Raw genomic sequence first — 21,955 nt, 5'->3', positions numbered from 1 at the left:
TTCTTTCCGCTCAATTGAATGCTCCAGAACGTAAAAACGTACTGAACGGAGTCCTGATGTCTCAGCGCATTCACATTTAATTGGCTGATAATTGTACTATACTATCAGAAATATTAGCAAGTCAGTTAAATTAGCCGTGTAAAGTGTTGCATTTCCTTCCTCACAAATTCAACAAAATAGCTACGTATACAAAAATATACTTTACAAGACATATAAAATGTTAAACATCTTGATTGGCTTTATAACGCGCCCATAACGTAGTTTATTACAAAGAAAATGACTTGTGTCATAACTGTTCTGGTGATTATAGATGATTATAAATAAAGTTTCTCTCCATTGAATCAAGATGGCGGCCTACACATCGTCTTTGGCGACAAGATGTTTAGGTAGATATTTAATAAAACACACTCAAAACAACATTTGGTTTTCCACGAGCAGCATTGCAAAAGGTGAGAGATTCTACATGTTGTCCAAATGTTTCATTTGGGGATCATTCAGAGGATTGATACTGTTGTCCAAGCTTACAGTTAGATAACTTGCATAACATTAGCTGACGTAAATTGCTAGCTGTAGCCTGTTAGTACGTTGATTTGGTGTGCATTACAGTACATAAAGGGCTAACTAGCTAGCCTCTTAGTCTTTGATACACTCCCATTTACAAAAATCAATGTAATTAGACTTATTGGCATGATGATCAACTATTAATTCCTAACATGAACATACAGTATTATAGTTGTGTGTTGATAATAATCTGCTGTTGTATGTCGACTGTATGTGTTGATGGTACACTGTATCGTTGTCTTCATCCTCGTCTTTGCCAGGCTACACAACAAGCACATGTAATCCATCCACATTACCTTTGACCCCCTTGAACAAAGCCAGGTCAGACACCTCGGCGTCCACCAGAACTATTGAGCAGCACTATGACAGTCTCATCCGTTGTGGCTCGCTAGTGGAGGACACTCAACAAATAGATGCTCTACATCAGCTGGGGCAACTTCAGAAAACCCTGCGAGGGTATTCCAACAGCATCTACCTGACCCCACCCAAGCCTAAGGTGAAGGAGGCAAAAGACAGCAACGCAAAGCAACAGAAAGTAAACAATTACAAACTGAGCAACACTGAAGGGGATGATGCTCCCACAGAAGAGGTATAGATCACATGACTGATGCACTAGCTAATGCAACAAATTGATGCAATACATCATTTCATGCTGAATGGTTGTCCTTTTTGTATTGCATGGTTAGTTGATATTATTTATTCCTATGTGAATATTGCACCATGGTTATTACAACTTTCATAGAAGCTTTCTCCTTCCTATACTTTTAAGGTTGATGGAGAATGCTGGATTGTCATTGGATGACTCATCTGTCACTCACAGCATGCCTCTAACTAACTGGATCATTATTCTCCAGTGTTTTCCCCCTACTGTGTCCCAGTTAGCAAACAGAAGCAATTAGTCACTTGATTATAATGTTCCTGACGTTTGGCTTGCCCTCACCTAACATTATGGCCCTGTGTGCTTTCGAGAGAATGTTGATGAAACACTATCAAGACCCGATTCAGTGAGAAGGGATAGATTGCAGTACAATAAAACAACTACCAGTATGTACAGAGTTTTGCAAACCAAGCAATGCTCCGAAGCAAAATTCCCTTTACCACTTGTAGAGCGTTTGTGGAAAGCCACATTGTTCCTCAGTTCAATAGCAGTCTAGCTGATCCATAAGGTCGACATGTGACACAACACCATTATTAGGCCTAGTCGTACACAGTTAGATTGCCATTGCCCAATCATTAAATAGCTTAATTCTGCTAGATGAGCTTTATAAATTGAATGGTATCTGGACTGTTAGCCTTGCATGAAGCTCCATTGACATCAAACATTTTGGAGCAGGGCACCATGGGACATTACAGAGGATCTGCCTGCCACACTGACTTCCTCTGTACCCCTAATGTTTTTGGAACCCTGGTCAGTGGGAGGGTAAGGGGTGTGCGTGTATTTGTGGGTGTGGCAGTTTTAGGTCTGTATGGGGGGGCTGTTGTTTTTTTTTAGGTCAGGGAACGGTGGAGATGTCTATGCTATGGGGTGGGGGTGTAGGGGTCTGGCAGGCACACTGACAGAGCGGGGTAGGATGAGATGTTTTGGATCGCAGGAAAGAGAGACCTCCTGCTGTGGTGGCCCTGGTTCTCCTCTCTCATCATCCCGGTGCAGTAATGAGGGCATCCCCATTGTCTAGTACATTCCGGACTGAAAATACTGATGTGTACCCCCTCTCCTCTTCATCCTTGTTTGTCAGTCTGCCACACACACACACACACACACACACACACACACACACACACACACACACACACACACACACCACATGAATAGAGTTCTTATGCAATTACACTGTTTTGAATCAGGTCATGTTGCTGCTGTCTGCTCTCTCTGTTGGCATTCATTCACCATTGTACTCTGACTGACTATGAGCAGACTACACTTGACTTAGTATTGACCCAATGTGGCATGTTTTTGTAGTGGCTTACAATGGTACAGTGTTTATGAAGGATCCACCCCAATTCAAGTCAGATTGGTCATCCTGACTAGTAGGCCTTGGTCAGTTTGACCAGTTGTTAAGATACCCAACCATAATAACAGTCCTCATTGACATTTCACCTTTCTTAGAGGTGGACTGATTGTTATGGTTACAGGATATAAAAATGGGGTCCATAACAAAGATCTCAACCTCTGACACTAACCTGTTGACACGTGAACCTTTTGCCCGTGAGCTATTCTACACTCGAGAGCCGGTGCAGGATGAGCGTGAGAGTGAAAATTGGCGACTGAGCTGTGTGGAGGGCCGACTGACTGAGGAGAGGCATTCCTTGTCCTTCTCCACTCTGCCGTAACATTAAAACATGGCTGCCAGCCACCACCGACAATTACTGCCCGCGTTTCCAGGGAGCAGCTTGGAAAGTCAGTGAGAAGTCACACACTGTCTTCCAGCATTTCACCTCAGTGGAGGACAGGACAGGGAAGGAGAGAGGCGGAGAAGACAGGACAGGGAGACGGGAGGGTGGGAAGAAGGGGAGGAATGTTTTTTTTTCCGCCAATGAATCAGCCATTGTCGTGAGATATGAGAGTCTGGTGCTTCATGAAGGGCAGTGGACACTGACTAATGTTGCTGCTGAATTGTAGGCTAAATTAAATCCGCTCCAAAAAAACATTATCTGTGAGGTAGTTTACGGAGGACAACAACTTATCTTTTTCCACAACAACCTGGTCAAGAAGTTGCAAACAGTGGGCCTATGATTATGTGATTGTAGGATAAAATCAGGACAATTCAGGAATGACTTAACACTGCCACCACCACACCACTTCAACACAGTATCTCAATCAGCCAGTCCAACCCGGTGGGTTTGTAGACGTCCACTAGACCAGTGTTTCCTATCTCCAGTCCTCCCAACATAACATATTTTTGTTTTAGCCCTGAACAAACTCCCCTGATTCAATTGAGGGCCTGTTGATTAGTTGACAAGTTGAATCAGGTGTGCTTGTACGGAACTACAACAAAAATGGGTACTGTTTGGGGTACTGAAGGACTGGAGTTGGGAAACACTGCACTAGACCTCGGATGAACCTCTACAGTCCTCCCTATCCCCCCCCCCATTGTTCTGCTGATTATGCTTTCTTCGTGGGAACCCTGTCTTGTTGATTAGATGTCCTTTGTCTTGCTCCACTGCAGTAGGCTAGTTGTCTAGAGAACTGGACTCATACTGTAGTACTCCAAGGCTTGATGCCCTGACTGTAATTCGGGATTTAAACAATGATATGGAAATGAATAGTCTATGATAATTCATTAATATAGCTAGCTACTCAGTGATCCCCTTTCTCAATATGATCCTTCACATTCCAATTCTCATAATAGCTGGATTGACATGCTTATTGTCAATGACGACAAGCATCTGTGAAAGATGTTGTGAAAAACAAGCATTGTTACATTTTACATTTTGGTGACAGTCATGACTGTTTATTTCTGTTTATGTTTAATCCACAGGAGGAGCGCCTGCTTCCCCCACCACCACCCAGAGGGTTCTATATCCATGGTGATGTTGGTAAGACACATTATCTGCAGGTTGTAACACATTATCTTTCACCTCTGGACTTCTCCATCCAAGGACTACCACCTCTCGACTCCTTTAGTGTGTGTCACTTCCTAAAATACCATGCATCTTCACACTTCTATCACATTTATCACAATCACTGCTTTTCTCCTGTAATGCTAGTGTGTGTTGCAGCTGGCAATAAACCTGTCTCCTACTAAGCTGTCTCCCTCTAACCGGGGGCAGTTGTTCCATCCACCTTTTACAAGCAACTCTATAGGTCCACCTCATACCGGGTGGCGCTCACTTTCAACACATTACCCACAAGTTATAACACATAATCTGCTAGTTAAAACATTATCTACAAAGTATAACCCATTATCGGCTAAATATAATGCATTATCTGCCAGTTAAAACATTATCTATAGGTTATAACACATATGATAGTTCTAACACTTAGATTCAGTTTGTGGCTTACCCCCCTGTTACTACTGAATAGGCATGGTATTGTCATGTTTCATGCTTTTCTGGGGGGATATTGTTAACTATATTTTATGATGAATATATGTTTCGTTCTTGTCTGTCTTTTTGGGGGGAAACTCCAGGCACAGGGAAGACCATGCTTATGGATATGTTTTACACTCATGTGGATAACGGACGTAAGAAAAGGGTCCATTTTAACAGCTTCATGTTGGACATCCACAAAAGTTAGTACTCCTAGTATGTCTCTTAATATACAGCTGTCAGAGGTTTGTTTGCTTGACTTTGAGCAAGTCCGACACCTCCATACATTCTGTATCGTATATTTACCTCACTCTCTGTTGATCCTGGTGCCATAATTGTGTACCATTATGCAGATAAGTGAAATTACTGCTGTTACTACTACTATGCATTGTTAGGGGGGTTGAATTTCAGATGCAGGTGTGCTTTAAGATGTTTGTGTCTGACGATTGTGTAACCTTGTTTAAGGGATCCACCGGAGGAAACAAAGCACTCCTCAACGGAGGCTGGGGAAAATGTTCACCTATGACCCCATCTTGCCGGTTGCCATGGAGATCAGCAATGAAACCTGTGTCTTGTGTTTTGACGAGTTTCAGGTGAGTGTGTGTGTGCATGCGTGTGTGTGTGTGTGGAACAAGGAGGACATGAGGTGACTCAAGCAGGTGTTTTTGAACACAGAACAAACTATAGTTAAAAAACAGCATAACAAAAGGCACAAAACAACAAGCACTGTAATTCCCATTAACTCTCGACTGCACAAACTAATAAGACAGAACGCTGATTTAGTCAGTGGAGTTTTATGTGCCAGCTAATGGGGATGATGACATGGACAGAATTAGCAGATCCTTCAAAACATGAACATCTCATTTATACTGATGAACAGTAGGCTAGACCATAGGCAGGCTAATGACTAAAGTATTTCCCCATGTCCTACTCTTGCTTAGATCCATCTGAGGGCAAGGTGCTAAGTCTCCTCACACTCACTTAAACAGGGCTGAAGCCACCTAGTGGTTGGTGTGAGTGTAGCAGCACTCTGAAACCCTACAAGAGGCACTGAAACATATGTTTTAAATGAAGGAAGCTGCATCCCCACACATTTGCTCTGGATCATAGGTACCTCTTATAAGCAGTCCAGCAGCATTTAAAATAACTGTTGCCTTTCCGACAATCCTAACAGTAGTGATGTATCCACTGGGACAAATAAGACCAGTACTCTGCTTTTTAGCTGTTTTGTCATGCTGGCTCGTTGATATCTGCATTAAGAGGCATATAGCCTTGCTTCTCAGTGAGCAACAATAAGACGCATGGATATTATCATTCATGCTTATGGGGGGGTCAAAGATCACCCAAGGCAATGTCTCTCTCTCTCTCTCTCTCTCTCTCTCTCTAATCACTCCCAGGGTGCATCGGTGTGGAACAAGAGCATCTCCTTTCATTCTCTATTTTCACATTTTAAACTGCTGCACACTCTCCTCTCGCATCCTCATTGATTTGTTTTGTTTATGGTTGCCTTGCTGCTTTGCTTTCTTTGCTTCTCGACTGTTGCTACCGGCGAATATGGACAACACACGTGTGTTGTATATGATGCATAAACAAGAGGACGAAGGGGAGGGAGGGAAGGAAGGAGTGGGGAACAGAGTGTGTGTGGGGGGGTGGGGGGAGTTGAGGGTCCATACCAATCAGCATCCTCCTCCACTCAGCCATGCAAATTAGGCTATGTGGGTATCAGTCGCACTCGCCTGCTTCCTTAAGTGAGTGGCGCTGGAAAGCGACTGGCGGCGGCAGCGGGTCAGATGGATCTTATCCTCTTAAATGCTAATGACATTTCTCCTTTCTCTTCATTAGCACTGTGCCATTATCAGTAATTTGTAGCCCCCCCCCCCCCCTTGTCCCCCTCCAAGTCTCTCTAATGAATACTGGGCATTGAGAAGGACGCCTGAGACGGAGAGAGGGATGGAGAGACTGAGGAAGAGAGACTGAGGACAGAGACAGAGTGGGAAGAAAGCGCTTCAGGCTTTCATTGTCTCAGAACCCCAGTCAGTGGGGCCTATCTGTGAAATTACTCAGGTTGTGTTGTTGTGTACGTAAAGGGGTGTAAGATCAAAAGAGGCCTAATTTGGCACCCAAGTGCGACGCCGCGGTAAACTGACTCCCCGCTAGAGTAATTGGATGCTCATTTGAATATCGACAGTGGGGGTGGCAGCGGTCGCACCGTTGTTTTTGTGTTACACAAGTGCAGTATATTAGCCCCCCTTCTCTGGGAAACCTTTCGTATCTATCTCTCCCCCCTCTCTTCGTATTCAGCAATCAATATCGGCCCTTGGAGTGTGTGGTGTGTTTAGGGCCCATGAATAAACAAATATGGGTTGGATAAAGGTCATAATTAAATGATTCTTTTGAAATTAAAATGAAAAATAACGGCTGGAGGAAATGGGGCCTATTCAGTGAGTATATAGGGCCCAGGCACCTTGGCTTGGCTTTATGTGGATGTGACACACACACACACACACCTTAATTTGCTGAAGGAGAGTGCCTCTTGCTGCCTTGTTGCAAAATCAAGGCTTTAGCTCCGATGCTAATGTAGTATTGGCAGAGGTCATAGGGGTTAGCATGTGAAAGTAGAAGACACTCCAGGCTAAGAAAGGCAGCATATGCTGTGGGGATGGCAGTCATAAGTGTCTCTAAGGCAAGAAAAAGAGAGGGACGTTAAGGAGGAGGAGGGACCATTAGATGACAGGAACACTGTTCCTCTTATCTACAAGTTGGACAACCCTACATGATTGATTCCTAATGAAATAGGAATTGATTCCTAATGAAATACATTAGAGTGGATTTGACCAAGGAGATAGATTAGTGATATTGGGGGCGGTGGACAGAAGTATAGTACAGTTTTATTATTTGGCAAGATGGTCAGTCAATCAGTTGCTCATTATGTTTGCCAATGTCTACTTCACATGTGTGGATTGATTCAACATAGTGCCGTGTAGTTGTCTGTTGGTGGAAAAGCCAGCGGTTCCATAGTGCTAATGGATAATGATTGTAGAGGCCAGCAGCAGCTCAGGGACAGTAACGCCGCCAGGGCCCTCTTCACAAAATGTCCTCCATCTCACACGCACACACAATCACACACACTTCACACCTTTTGTGCGGCCATCTGGGAGTCGCTTTGTTTGCCATTGTGGCCCCTGTTTGAATTCATATTGCTTTCATTTTTTTGTTATTCTTTTCTTTCTCTCGCTTTGTCTGTTTAGTTGATTAGCTCAGCCTCGCCGCGTTGGCTTGGCTACTTGTCCATGACAGAAAGCTGCTTCGTGACCATTTGCAATGGGATGGCGGGTGTGACCATGACCAGGGTGAAAGAATAGAAATGACGTACACCTAAATGACTTTAATCAGCTCAGGAGATTGCGTGGTCATTCTCAGCTCCCATGTGTTGACATATATGCACTCACAACCATATGCTTGTCTGCCACAAGAGGAGGCACATTGTAGTCTGGCTGCCTTTAAATTTTCTCTCTCTCTTTCTCGCCCCCCTCCCTCCAGGTGACTGACATCGCTGATGCGATGATTCTGAAACAGCTGTTTCAGACGTTGTTCAGGACCGGGGTCGTGGTGGTGGCCACCTCCAACAGGCCCCCTGACGGTGAGGTCAAAGTATATTCGCTCTCTGTACTGAGTCTCTTAAGGAGAGATACTACAGTTCGGATACCTTTCTGATTCACACGACTCGTATGATTCACACGACTCATGCGTCATTCATGCATAACTGTGGTATCGTTGCACTGTTATCAGATTTTGTAGCACAAACGCACAGTCACAGTCCTACACCATTGTCAGCTTGTATAACAATGCAGCTCTCTCCTTTCTCCCTATTGTGCTGTTGAACATGCTTCTTTAACTCTACAGTACCTCTCCAATTCACATCCAGTCCAACCTGTTCATTTCACATCGTGTCAAGCTCACCTTTCTCTTCCATATAGCTCACTCCATTGTTTTTCAATTATACTCACAATTTGGGCAAAAACAAATGGGAAAGGGGGATACCTAGTCAGTTGTCCAACTGAATATGTCTTCCGCTGCCTTAATTGACATCCACGTCTTTGGCACCCGGGGAACAGGGCGGGAACAGAACGACAGATTTTTACCTCGTCAGCTCGAGGATTCGATCCAGCAACCTTCTGGTTACTGGCCCAACGCTCTAACCACAAGGCTACTTGCCGCCCTAAATGCTGTGTTCTTATGGGAAAAGTTCCTTCCTGTTTCACACCGTTCCAAAACATTTCTCCCTACTGAACACAGCCCTGATGATGATGCTGAAGGAAAGAGCGAGGGGTAAAAGCGCAGACATACATTTAAATATATGGCTCTGGGGTGAACGAGGCTTCTTTCTGTTTGTTGAACTGATGTTGAACATCTCCCTCCTTGTCTTTTTCTCCATACCACTGTATTATCTGAATCACCTGAAGTCCAGTGGTGTGTGTTGCCTGTCTGGATCAAAGACTGTTCAAAGCGTTATTTTTAATCATGAAAGAAGGAGAACATTATTTGATACACGTTCCATGAATCAAGCCATTTAAACTCTTTAATCTCTCCCTCTCATTCTCTCTCTCCCTCTCTCTCTCCCTCCCTCCCTCTCTCTCTCGCTCCCTCCCTCCCTCTCTTTCTCTCTTTGTTGATTCCACCGCTGTCGTTTTTGTCAAGGCTGGGATGTTACATTTAATGCTAAGTGAGCAAGGTGGCGAGAGAGAGTGAGAGAGGGAGTAAGAATGGAAGGAGAGCGAGAGATAAAGACATGACGTTGGCTCTCTTCTCAGGGTTAACGTCATCAATGTCTCGTCGCTCAATGGGTTTCCAGTTGATGGCAACCGAGATCGCTCTCTCTTTCATATACAAAGACAAGCTTGTCTGACATTTACCAGCCATTAAGAACAAAGCGGCAGACCACGCAAACTTGATGGAGATGCTTGTTTGTTTTTTAATTAGAAGGCAAATGGAACACTAAGCCCTGAGAGACAGCCTGACATGAAAGTAAAGGAGGATTCCTCCTTTATTGATCTCCACATGAGATTGTGCTAGCTAGGCTATCAAAAGCAGCTAAAGTGGGTTATGTGTTGAATAGATGGCGCTAGGCTATCAAAAGCAGCTAAAGTGGGATATGTGGCATATAGATGGCGCTAGGCTATCAAAAGCAGCCAAAGTGGGTTATGTGATTGAAGGGGAACTTACTTAGAGACGATGTGTCACGCTCCCCAGCACACGCTTGTTTTTGTCTGTTGTTGTGTAGCTAGAGCAGAGCAGTTGTCGCCTTGTCGTCCTTTAGATGGACTTGTGTTAATGGATGTTTAGTAGAGACGACAGGCTGAATGCTTAATTTCAAGGTTTACACACTAGAGATTGTGGTGTATCTAGCTGCTTGCCTCTCAGGCCCATTGTAGGTCAGGCCACCTTACATTTCAATTAGATCTAATGTTGCATCTCACACACAACCTGAAAGGATGGATGTGGGCTGTATGATTAGGCTTCTCCACACACAGTAAAAAATTGACTTTTTCAATGTGTTATATTTGCTTCCTTCTTACTTTTTCTATTAAAGTTGCTGTAAACATGCTTATTTCAAACCATTACTACATTGATAGGAGCCTTCTCACAACACACATTGTTATGCGTAGTATACAGAGCATTCAGAAAGTATTCAGACCCCTTCCCCTTTCCACATTTTGTTACTTTACAGCCTTATTCTCAAATCGATTATATAAAAACAATTCCTCATCAATCTACACACAGTACCCTTATAATGACAAAGTTGAAAACCGGTTTTTAGAATTTTTTTGCAAATTTATTAAAAATAAAGTATTCAGACCCTTTATGAGACTCGCAATTGAGCTCAGGTGTATCCTGTTTCCATTGATCATCCTTGAACTGTTTCTACAACTTGATTGGAGTCCAACTGTGGTAAATTCATTTGATTGGACATGATTTGGAAAGGCACATACCTGAAACATCTCTGGAGAGACCTGAAAATAGCTGTGCAGCGACACTCCCCATCCAACCTGACAGAGTTTGAAAGGATCTGCAGAGAAGAATGTGAAAAACTCCCCAAATACGGGTATGCCAAGCAGGCAGCGTCATACCCAAGAAGTCTTGAGGTTGTAATCGCTGCCAAAGGTGCTTCAAAAAAAGTACTGAGTAAAGGGTTTCGAATACTTATGTAAATGTGATATTAAAGTTTTAGATTTTTTTGCTTTGTCATTATGGGGTATTGTGTGTAGATTGAGGTAAAAAAAAACATCAACAATTTAATACATTTTAGAATAAGGCTGTAACGTAACAAAATGTTGAAAAAGTCAAGGGGTCTGAATACTTTCCAAATGTGCTGTAGCTCCAACTGTTGTTCTCTCCACTAAGAAGGTACACTATATATACAAAAGTATGTGGACAAATGAGTGGATTCTGCTATTTCAGCCACACCCATTGCTGGCAGGTGGATAAAATCGAGCACACAGCCATGCAATCAACATAGACTAACATTGGCAGTAGAATGGCCTTACTGAAGAGCTCAGTTACTTTCAACGTGGCACCGTCATAGGATGCCACCTTCCCAGCAAGTCAGTTTGTCAAATTTCTGCCCTGCTAGAGCTGCCCCGGTCAACTGTATGTGCTGTTATTGTGAAGTGGAAACGTCTAGGAGCAACAAAGGCTCAGCCGTGAAGTGGTAAGCCACATAAGCTCACAGAACGGGACTGCCGAGTGCTGTAGCACGTAAAAATCGACACTCACTACTACTAAGTTCTAAACTGCCTCTGGATAGCAACATCAGCACAAGAACTGTTCGTTGGGAGTTTCATGAAATGGGTTTCCATGGCCGAGCAGCCGCATACAAGCCTAAGAACCATGCGCAATGCCAAGCATCGGCTGGAGAGTGTAAAGCTGGCCACATTGGACTCTGGAGCAGTGGAAACGCGTTCTCTGGAGTGATGAATCACATGTCACCATCTGGCAGTCCAACAGACAAATCTGAATTTGGATGATACCAGGAGAACGCTACCTGACGGAATGCATAGTGCCAACTTTAAAGTTTGGTGGAGGAGGAATAATGGTCTGGGGCTGTTTCTCATGGTTCGGGCGAGGCCCCTTTGTTCCAGTGAAGGGAAATCTTTATGCTACAGCATACAATGACATTCTAGACAATTCTGTGCTTCCAAGTTTGTGGCAACAATTTGGGGAAGGCAATTCCTGTTTCAGCATGACGATGCCCCCGTGCACAAAGTGAGGTCCATACCAAAATGGTTTGTTGAGATCGGTGTGGAAGAACTTGACTGGCCTGCACAGAGCCCTGACCTCAACCCCATCGAACACCTTTGAGATGAATTGGAACTCCAACTGCGAGCCAGGCCTAACCGCCCAACATCAGTTCCAGACCTCACTAATGCTCTTGTGGCTGAATGGAAGCAAGTCCCTGCAGCAATGTCCGACATCTAGTGGAAAGCCTTCCCAGAAGAGTGGAGGCTGTTATGGCAGCAAAGGGGGACCAGCTCCATATCAATGCCCATGATTTTAGAGTGAGATGGTGGATGAGCAGGTGTCCACATACTTTTGGTCATTTAGTGTACCTTAACAACGTTTAAACAGGTCTAACTTAATTGTCAGCTGCTACTCCTGTAAACTTAAACCCAAACATCAACAACACCTACTCATTTCCATCTTTCCAAGTAGTTTAAGGGTGTGTGTGTGTGTGTTATCTGTCTATCAGGGATGCTACTTCAGATGTAATTTGTTCCAGTAGAGCTAATTGGAAAGTCTATTCACGGGACTCTGTGGACAATGTCCGAGCTGAAAAAGCGAAAGTCCTTTCTCCCACCACCATTGTTTGGGAATGTATGAATTGTATGTTGCTGCTGCTAGCTGCTGCTGCAGGTAGAGAAATCCATTTTTCTCCCTCTGCCCCCATCCCCTTTGTGCTGCCTCCCCACCCATCCTTTAGTTCATCAATAGCCACTTTATGTGCCAATCTGTGGTGGGAGAATTACATTATTAGGAGGCTAAACAGCAGCGCTAACATGGCGCCTCCCTCTCTTTTCAGATCTGTACAAAAATGGACTTCAGAGAGACGCCTTCCTGCCTTTCATCAATGTGTTGAAGGTAAAGACAGTCATCCCCTCTTCTCTCCTCTTTTTAATTTATTCATTCATTTCTCTCATCCACCTGACACCACACACACATGCACACCTCTGTTACTGTGTCGGTCTCTTTCCAATTTGCTATTGTGTGTTTTTGTGTGTGTGTTTTCTACCTGAGAAGCACGGTGTCACACACGATGTCACAAAACTGACTTTGATCATACCTGGAGATGGTGAAAGACTCAAAACGGACACAGAGAGCGAGGGGGATAGAAAGAGAGTGAACGCTCGCTCTGTGAATGGGAAATGGACAAGCGAGCGGAGGGAATGAACCAGCCTGCTTGCATTTCAAAGTGAGGAGAGAAAGGGGCGAGGGAGGGGGGGATGCGGGTAAGGAGGGGGTGGGCTGTGAGGTAGCACCATGGATAGAAACTAGCAATGCTCTGAGACTACTTTGCAATTTAATAGCATTATTATAAGCAGGTAGAACCATTATCCATTAACCATTATCCTGGCAGCACCAGAGATGATTACGAGGTGTTTATACTGACTATGATCATAAATAATTACAGAATAATTTAACATGCATTTTGCAGGAGAGGAGGAAAACATTCTTCCACTTTTCACAACTAAATAGTAAAGATAAACGTTTGGAGATGGATCCCTCTTCTGAAACTGAGTGTTGCGTGGGTGCTCTAACACACACACACACACACACACACATGCACACAATGAGAGTTCTTCCACACACACACACGGACACACACACACACAACAGGGGTACTGCTGAGTAATCATCAGAAGACGTACCAGAACATGCAAAACATACATCCCAGGCATTTCCCAAAAGAAAGCGTCTGCTAATCCAAGAAGGACCTTTCTCATTGGCTAGATGATACCTTTTACCACTGGTGTATGTAGTTAACACAAACACTAACCTTTTTTTAAAGAGACTTAACTTACCGATTCTGCATGTTACTCATTAAGAAAAACAAGATTTCAGTCTTAGGGGTGTGGTTCGATGTGGAAGCTACTAATGTTTGTCACCCATGAGACACCATAGGAGCAAAGTCAGTATCTCAATAAATCTGAACTCAATAAATCTGTAATTCATTCTGATGTTTTAGTCACTCAATTTTATATTTTGCGAAGGTATTTGGTGCAGTCTTTCTCAAGTTATAATTTTTTTGCCACATGTTGTCTTATGTAAACATAGTCCGATCAGCTACAGTGCTGGGCAGGTTTGTCTCACTGTCTGTGTCTTCTGCGGTAGAATTGGATAGAGCGCAATCACCACAGCTGTGTATCCCTTGTTAGTGGGCAAATGAGCCTTTTGTGGAAAATCAAAACCCTAATCATCAAATAAGTCATGACAAACTCACTTACAAAAGTCTGTTTTGGACAAGACTGACTTTGGCCAAAATTATCCTATTTTCACTTAGTAATCAATTTTGACACTAGAATAAATGTTTCTGACTATTTTTGATGCCACAGGCCGTTTTTTTCTATCAGAGAAATTGTTTATTGGCTTCAGTTGCGCTTTTAAAGTCATAAAGCACTTGCACCCAAACTTCAATCTATCCATTGGTTGTGGAATGCACAGGTTCTCAGGGGATTAAGGTTTGGTTTGGGGGAGGGTTTAATGAAGAGCTTCAGGGTCACTGGAGCTTAACTGTGTTCCCCTCCATTTTGGTCTTTCACCAGGGTCTTGAAGTCACCCTACCCAAAAACCGCTCCCCTCTCCACCTCTTGCCCTCGTCCTAATCCCAGCCTCATAAGGAACTGTGAATGCCCCTGGTCCAATTCGGCCTCCTCTCTGTCCCCTGTCTTTCAGACTCCCATGTTCCCCTTTGTGAGGCCATCTGGTTTTGGGGTGGAGTGGAGAGTTTGGGGATGCTCCCCTCCCAACAGTGGATGTCCTGCCAAGTTAGCAATGGGTGGTGGGGTTGTGATGGGGGTGGTTCCTCGCCCCCCACTGGGTGACCCTTAATAGTTAGAATTAAAGCTGGAAGGGACCAATGATTCCATCCCTCTGACTCTTTGGATGTAGAGTCAGTGTGTTTTGGGGTGAAGCCCTGGTGTGAACTGGGAGGATGGGGGAGTAGTGAATGAGTGAGGGTGTGAAAATGGCCTCTTACCTCTCCTCCCTGTCACCTGAGCTGGAGTATTTGGGGTTAATTCCTTCCTCTCCAGATTGGATGTCTTATATCTCTATTGACTTCTGATTAGAGGAGACCCCAGGGACCCTCGAACCACCCTGCCAAGCCCCACAAACCATGCTGCCTCTGCCCCCCACTAGCTACCTTGCCGAGTCTTCTGCTACCCTCCTGCCTAGCCCCCTCCTACTGCTCCCAGCGCTCACAGGGGCAGTTACATATGAGATGAAAGCGAGAGAGGGAGATCACACTCGCTTCGATCTGTCCTCTCTCCCTCTATCCCCCCTTTCATTCTCTTCAGCATTTCTTTCTGCATTCTTTCTCTGTCCCTCCTCCAACTTTCTCTTCTTCACTCTTCTTTCTTTCTCGGTCTTTCCTTCTCTTTCCCTCGACCCCTCTTTCACCTTCTTCTCTCCCTCTGTTCTCTCTTTCTGCAGGCCCAAGGACAGGATTCTGTGTGTACTGAATATTTTTCCCTGCCCTCTTTTGATGCCGGAGAAATATGATAACTTGATTGTTGTTTTTTCTCCTCATCTATCTTTCCATTGTGGTGGCTAATTGCTTTGTATGGCAGCCATTTTCTTTTTTGAAAATATTTTTTTTAATGAATAAGTCGACCAGTGCAGATTGCTCTGCTGCAAGGAAAACATTTACTGAAATGGTTGTTCCTCTCTAGTAAAAGACTTTGTCTGTTGTAGAGGGGTTTGAAGAGTTCCCAGTAAATGAAAATTGATGGCTGCTGTTGTCCCCCTGGCATTTAGTTACATAACAATAATGCTCCCTGTGCCTTGGGTTTTACTTTTTTCACAGCAGAGAGTTCAAGTCATGTATTTTCCATTGGAATATAAATAGCCTTTCATTTGTTGCTTCCATGGACATTCTATCGGTGAAATGTAATGGTGTTCTTATTTTTAATGCCTTTTCCTTTCAGGACTGGCATTCTGTCTTGCCCCTAGAATATTTGTTCTAAGTTTTTCTGTGAGTGCGTGTGGGTGTGACAGGCCTCGTCGGAGCTCCTTTGACAGGAGCTTTAATCTAATAATGTCTCAATTATATCATGAAAGAGAGCAGGAGAGACTAGTGTTTTACACAATCAACATCTCTCTCCATCACTCACTCCCTAACTCTTTTTCCTTTTTCTCACATGTGCACCTACATTTATTTGTATTTCTCTCCTTCCATTCCCTGTGTTTCTTCATTCCAGTCTCCTGCTCTCGCTCGCTCTCTGACTGCCTCCCTCCTATAGGAGTGCTGTTGTGATTGTCTGCTTCTCTTTGGAGCGCTAGTGGCCAGGTGCAGATGGGACACCCTCCTACCCATGCCGCTGGGGGGGGGGGGGGTACGGTGTGGAGGCTCCAGCTGGGTGTGGGGTGGGTGTGTCTGGAGGAGTGGAGCTGGGGGGTTCAGTGGGGTCCTGGATCACCTAAAGGCGGGCCCTGTGCTCAAAAGATGTTTCCTCAAGAGGAGCAGCCGAGGCAAGGGGAGGTTGTGAGAACGACCCCGTGGAACAAACCATCCAGGACCCAAGGCAGTCACACTTTAAGGGAATAGCTCATTAGGTGTAATTAGGGTGGTCACATTGTTATGTCCCTCCTGTAGCGTCACTTGGAGTGAATAAATTCACCACACACCCGCTTCCCTCCCCAGTTAGTGAAAACACTTTGATGTCAGAAGAGTCGTCCAGGACGGGCCAGCATAAAGGCACTGTTTTAGGCTTTCTCTTTCTCCCAACCCCTCTATCCCTCCCTCCCCTTTCTTCTCCCCCTTCACACAGGCTGTAAGACACACACGGATGAATGGATGACAACCTTTCCCCTCCAACTCCCGTCCACACACACACACACACACACACACACACACACACACACACACACACACACACACACACACACACACTCTCTCCCTGCCCTCCCCCCAACTCTTTTTCAGCCTTCCCACCCCATGGTCTTTGAGGCCTGGTCAATTCTTTGGGCCAAAAAAAAAAGAAGCATCAAATGTTTTCTGCAGTTGGTAATGAGGGAGTGGACCTCATCAGGCCGCAGTAGTCAGCTATCCTTGGCTTTTGTTGCCGCTCAATGGCACCGCGCTCTTTGAAAAACTCAAAAGCAACTTTTTGAGGAGTGAGGGACAGAGAAAAGGGAGGGGGGAGCCACTGTTTTTATGCTAAACGGCTGTCAAAGAGAGAGTGGTGGACAGCTTGGACAATGACATGATTGGAGCTACATGTTTTAGGATGACTTTTTCTAAAGAGACTGTCATGGCTGTGTGAGAAAACAAGATAAAGCAAGCAAGGGTGCTCTTTGACTGGTGGCGAGATGGAGAGAAGAGTAGAGTCATAGGTGAGTGAAATCTGCGAGGAAAGAGTGAGAACTTTCCAAACCCCTCAAGATAGTAATCATGTAAAGGCCTCCTGCTCATCTGATTAGAAATAACCAATGATGCCATCATCACTGATTGTGTTGCCTTCACGTCTCTGTCTATCTCGCTATCTCTCTCTTTCTCTCTCTCTCTTATTTTCCTTCAAGAGATGCTGTGAGTGACCCATCAGGCTTCTATAGGTAGACAAATCGAAGAGGGGAAAAAAAGACGGGAGAAGACAAGATTAGCGTTAGTTTTGTAATGCGACGTGGCGGTTGATGGCGTCGCCGAGGTGTTATTGCGGAGGGACTATTTACCTGTCGGCCGCGGCGCTGCTTAGCGAGGTCGCGGCTGGGTTGATGAAATGACATGTCCCTTTTGTGCGTGGGGGATGGAGGGTTTGTCAGGTTGTTATTAAGCCTGATTCAACCAATTGGCTCGGAGTGGGAACCCCATTCGTGTGAGCGGGCGCAGAGATAAGAAGTTGACAGCGGAGGTAGAAGAATGGAGTATTTCCGTCTCCTTGCTTTGTGGTGATTGCTAATTATCCCACTGCTCAAGGAGGCCGGTGGCACAAATTCACTGATTTCATAATTTGCTCCGAGCTGTCACTGAATACTGATTCGCCTGGCACGGCGATCGTTTGATGATATACGTTTTTTTTTCACTCTTCTTTTCTTTTTTTCTGAGAATAGAGGAGATAATGATTATAGTGTGCCCCGCTCGCTGACATGTATCGCGTTGCCGTTTTATACTTACTGGGAAAGTTTGAACTCTGCAGCAGAAGTTTGAACTTTGCTGTTCCACTTGACTTAAGAAAGGACTGCAGATCAGCTAGATAAATACAACAATGAAAACATGACAAAAACATGAAGTTAGTCAAGCCTTAAAATATTACAGGACACTTAATGCTATACTTGTGTCCATTGTCACCCTCCTGTGGAAATGCTATTATGCACCTTTCACTCTAATTCTCTCTTACACACAAACCTTAACCCTCTTACACACAAACCCACATTGGTTTTGGTGCTGAGGTTGTTTTGGCCACATTGCACATTGTTTTTCTTTGTGTGTGTGTGTGTGTGCGTGTAGGAATACTGCCAGCCCATGGGCATAGACTCTGGAGTTGACTACAGAAGACTGGACCTGCCTTCAGCAGGGAAACTCTACTACCTGTAAGTGTGTGTGTGTGTTTGGGTCTGCGTGCGTGAATGCCTGTACTGTACGTGTGTCTACCCATGTATACATGCATGTGTGTATTCTCTCACAATGTGAAATAGGATTTATAGCCACAGTCCTAAATAAGTCAGTCTCTTGAGTTTAGCCCATCTTTGTGTTTGTTCTGTCTGTCTTTGCCCCCCCCCCCACTCTGCACATCCATCTCTCTGTGTGGGGCAGTATGGAGGACAACACACACACACAATTTACACAATCCCTGAGATACAACACAGTGATGGCAACTATAACAACTATAAGGTTATAGAAAAGAGCAGAAGACCAGTAGGTTTCCTCAAGGAGAAAGCCCCCATTTCTATGTCAAAAATAATAAAACAAAAACAGTTGAGTAAATACTATAGTAATATCCCAAAAAACACTGCAGTCCACAAAAACACTGCAGTGAATACTACAGTATTCACCAGTTTCCAAAAACACTACAGTAATTACTATAGTATATATACTACCATTTTTTGTTACTACAGTATTTATACTATAGTTGACTGTAAATACTACAGTATACTACAGTAAATACAGTTTTTGCTAACTTTGGTCTGCAAAAACACTACAGTGAATACTACAGTGAAGTCTGCAAAAACACTACAGTGAATACTGTAGTACTTATACCATAGTATACTATAGTATTTATTTTCATGTGGGAACCTAACAAAACACACAAACTAACTGTTCTGCCAGTTTGCGTTACTGTCACTGTAGGTCAGTGTCCTTAAAACGTCTTACGGCTGAGATCCCGTTAACGGGATCGATATGACAACAGCCAGTGAAAGTGCAGGGCGCCAAATTCAAACAACAGAAATCTCATAATTAAAATTCCTCAAACATACAAGTATTATACACCATTTTAAAGATAAACTTGTTGTTAATCCCACCACAGTGTCTGATTTCATAAAGGCTTTTACGACGAATGCATACCATGCGATTATGTTAGGTCAGCACCTAGTCACAGAAAAACACAACCATTTTCCAGCCAAAGAGAGGAGTCACAAAAAGCAGAAATAGAGATAAAATGAATCACTAACCTTTGATGATCTTCATCAGATGACACTCCTAGGACTTAATGTTACACAATACATGTATGTTTTGTTCGATAAAGTTCATATTTATATCCAAAAATCTCAGTTTACATTGGCGTGTTATGTTCAGTAATGTTTTGCTTCCAAAACATACAGTGATTTTGCAGAGAGCCACATCAATTTACAGAAATACTCACAATAAACATTGATAAAAGATACAAGTGTTATGGAATTATAGATATACTTCTCCGTAATGCAACCGCTGTGTCAGATTTAAAAAAAGCTTTACGGAAAAGGCACACCATGCAATAATCTGAGTACAGCGCTCAGACACAAAAACAAGCCATACAGATACCCGCCATGTTGTAGAGTCAACAGAAGTCGAAAATAGTATTATAAATATTCACTTACCTTTGATGATCTTCATCAGAATCCCAGTTCCACAATAAATGTTTGTTTTGTTCGATAAAGTCCATAATTTATGTCCACATACCTCCTTTTTGTTTTAGCGTTTAGTTCACAAATCCAAATTCATGAGGCGTGAGCACTTGGTCCAGACGAAATGTAAAAAAGTTCCGTTACAGTTCGTAGAAACATGTCGCAAACGATGTATAGAATCAATCTTTAGGATGTTTTTAACAAAAATCTTCAATACTGTTCCAACTGGACAATTCCTGTGTCTTTAGAAATGCAATGGAACGCAGGTGGTCACGGCCGCGCGTGTGACCAGCTCATGGCCTTCTGCCAGCCATCATTTGTTCCCCCTTCACAGTAGAAGCCTGAAACAAGGTTCTAAAGATTGTTGACATCGAGTGGAAGCCTTAGGAAGTGCAATCGGACCAAATTTACACTGTATCTTGGATAGGCAAAGAGTTAAAAAACTTCAAACCTCAGATTTCCCACTTCATGTTTGGTTTTTGCCTGCCATATGAGTTCTGTTATACTCACAGACATTATTACGTTTTAGAAACTTCAGTGTTTTCTATCCAAATCTACTAATAATATGCATATTTTAGCTTCTGGGCCTGAGTAGCAGGCAGTTTACTTTGGGCACCTTGTTCACCCAAGCTACTCAATACCGCCCCCCCACCAGCCATAAGAAGTTAATGTCACTGCAGGTTAGTATCAGAGAGAGAGCAAGAGATCGACAAACCGAAAAAGGCAGAGGGAGTTAGGAGTAGGTAAGGACCGAGTAAGGACACTAACCTACATTGACAGTAAGGACACTAACCTACAATGAGATCCCTAACCTACAGTGAGATCCCTAATCTACAGTGAGGTCCCTAACCTACAGTGAGATCCCTAACCTACAGTGAGATCCCTAACCTACAGTGAAATGCCTAACCTACAGTGAGATGCCTAACCTACAGTGAGATGCCTAACCTACAGTGAGATGCCTAACCTACAGTGAGATGCCTAACCTACAGTGAGGTCCCTAACCTACAGTGAGATGCCTAACCTACAGTGAGATGCCTAACCTACAGTGAGATGCCTAACCTACAGTGAGATGCCTAACCTACAGTGAGATGCCTAACCTACAGTGAGAGATAAAGGGACAGATGGAGGAGTAGAGAAATACAAGATGATTGAGTTTGAAAAGGCAGAGTACTTTTCTTCCAATTACCTGTACACACACACACACAGACACACACACACACACACACACACACACACACACACACACACACACACACACACACACACACACACACACACACACACACACACACACACACACACACACACACACACACACACACACACACACACACACACACACACACACACACACACACACACACACACACAGAGTATGAATAACGTTGTTGTTGCTCATTGCGTAGCCAGAGATTTCAAGTGCTTTTCTCTTTCAGTGTATGCAAATAAAACACATTGCGCTCCTCTTTACCTGAGCGAGAGTTAAAACACATGCACAGACAGACCGATTCAATGTGCCACGCATTCACAGGGTAATGTTTGTGTTTACAGTCTAACATCTCGTTTTTTTGGAGATGGAGTGAAAAGCTAAGTACCCCCCTTCCTTCCCCCTCCCCGCACCCGCTGTTTGATGTGGCCTCTTCAGCCTTATTAATTTCATATTCTATTATCCCCCTCTTTCTCTCTTCCCCATTGTGTGTGTGTTTGTGTGTGTGTTTGTGTGCAGCACCAGAGAGCCTGATGCGGAGGCCTTCATGGATACGCTGTTTCACGAGCTGGCTGTGAGACAAAACAATGGTAGGAAGTTAATGTACCTCTTGTAGTAAGAGAAAGGGGGGCGAGAGAAAGTAAAAGGGTGAGAGAGGACTGGGGAGATTGAGAGACAAGGATGGGAGAAAAAGAGAGATGGGGAAAAATGGAGGCAAACAGAATATGTTCACTTACACTATTGGAACTTACATTACTATAGTAAACTGGTAGGGCCAGTGATATTGAGGCTAAAGTAGTGGCCATAGTTTCAATATTGTGTTGTTTTCTGTGTATGATCAGC

The 21,955-nt window shown here is 43.9% G+C and overlaps 1 protein-coding gene across 3 annotated transcripts in view; it reads left to right on the top strand.

Annotated features, from left to right (window-relative positions):
* The first annotated feature begins 245 nt into the window (after positions 1–245).
* Positions 246–21,955, top strand: part of afg1lb (AFG1 like ATPase b) — a 35,978-nt gene continuing 14,268 nt past the window's right edge. Inside the window, exons 1-9 of one of the 3 annotated variants that reach the window (XM_064991367.1) lie at positions 251–449; positions 879–1,150; positions 4,041–4,098; positions 4,692–4,793; positions 5,056–5,183; positions 8,131–8,230; positions 12,668–12,726; positions 18,311–18,393; positions 21,632–21,702. In XM_064991367.1, the coding sequence (XP_064847439.1) occupies positions 347–449; positions 879–1,150; positions 4,041–4,098; positions 4,692–4,793; positions 5,056–5,183; positions 8,131–8,230; positions 12,668–12,726; positions 18,311–18,393; positions 21,632–21,702 (976 nt within the window). In that variant the 5' untranslated portion in view covers positions 251–346. Of the gene's footprint in view, positions 450–821; positions 1,151–4,040; positions 4,099–4,691; positions 4,794–5,055; positions 5,184–8,130; positions 8,231–12,667; positions 12,727–18,310; positions 18,394–21,631; positions 21,703–21,955 lie in introns of all 3 variants that reach the window. The other 2 variants (XM_064991365.1, XM_064991368.1) reach the window with 2 other exon arrangements.

Source organism: Oncorhynchus masou, chromosome 16, assembly GCF_036934945.1.
Source record: "Oncorhynchus masou masou isolate Uvic2021 chromosome 16, UVic_Omas_1.1, whole genome shotgun sequence".
Lineage (NCBI taxonomy): Eukaryota > Metazoa > Chordata > Actinopteri > Salmoniformes > Salmonidae > Oncorhynchus > Oncorhynchus masou.
This window is presented reverse-complemented; position numbering and strand designations above follow the sequence as displayed.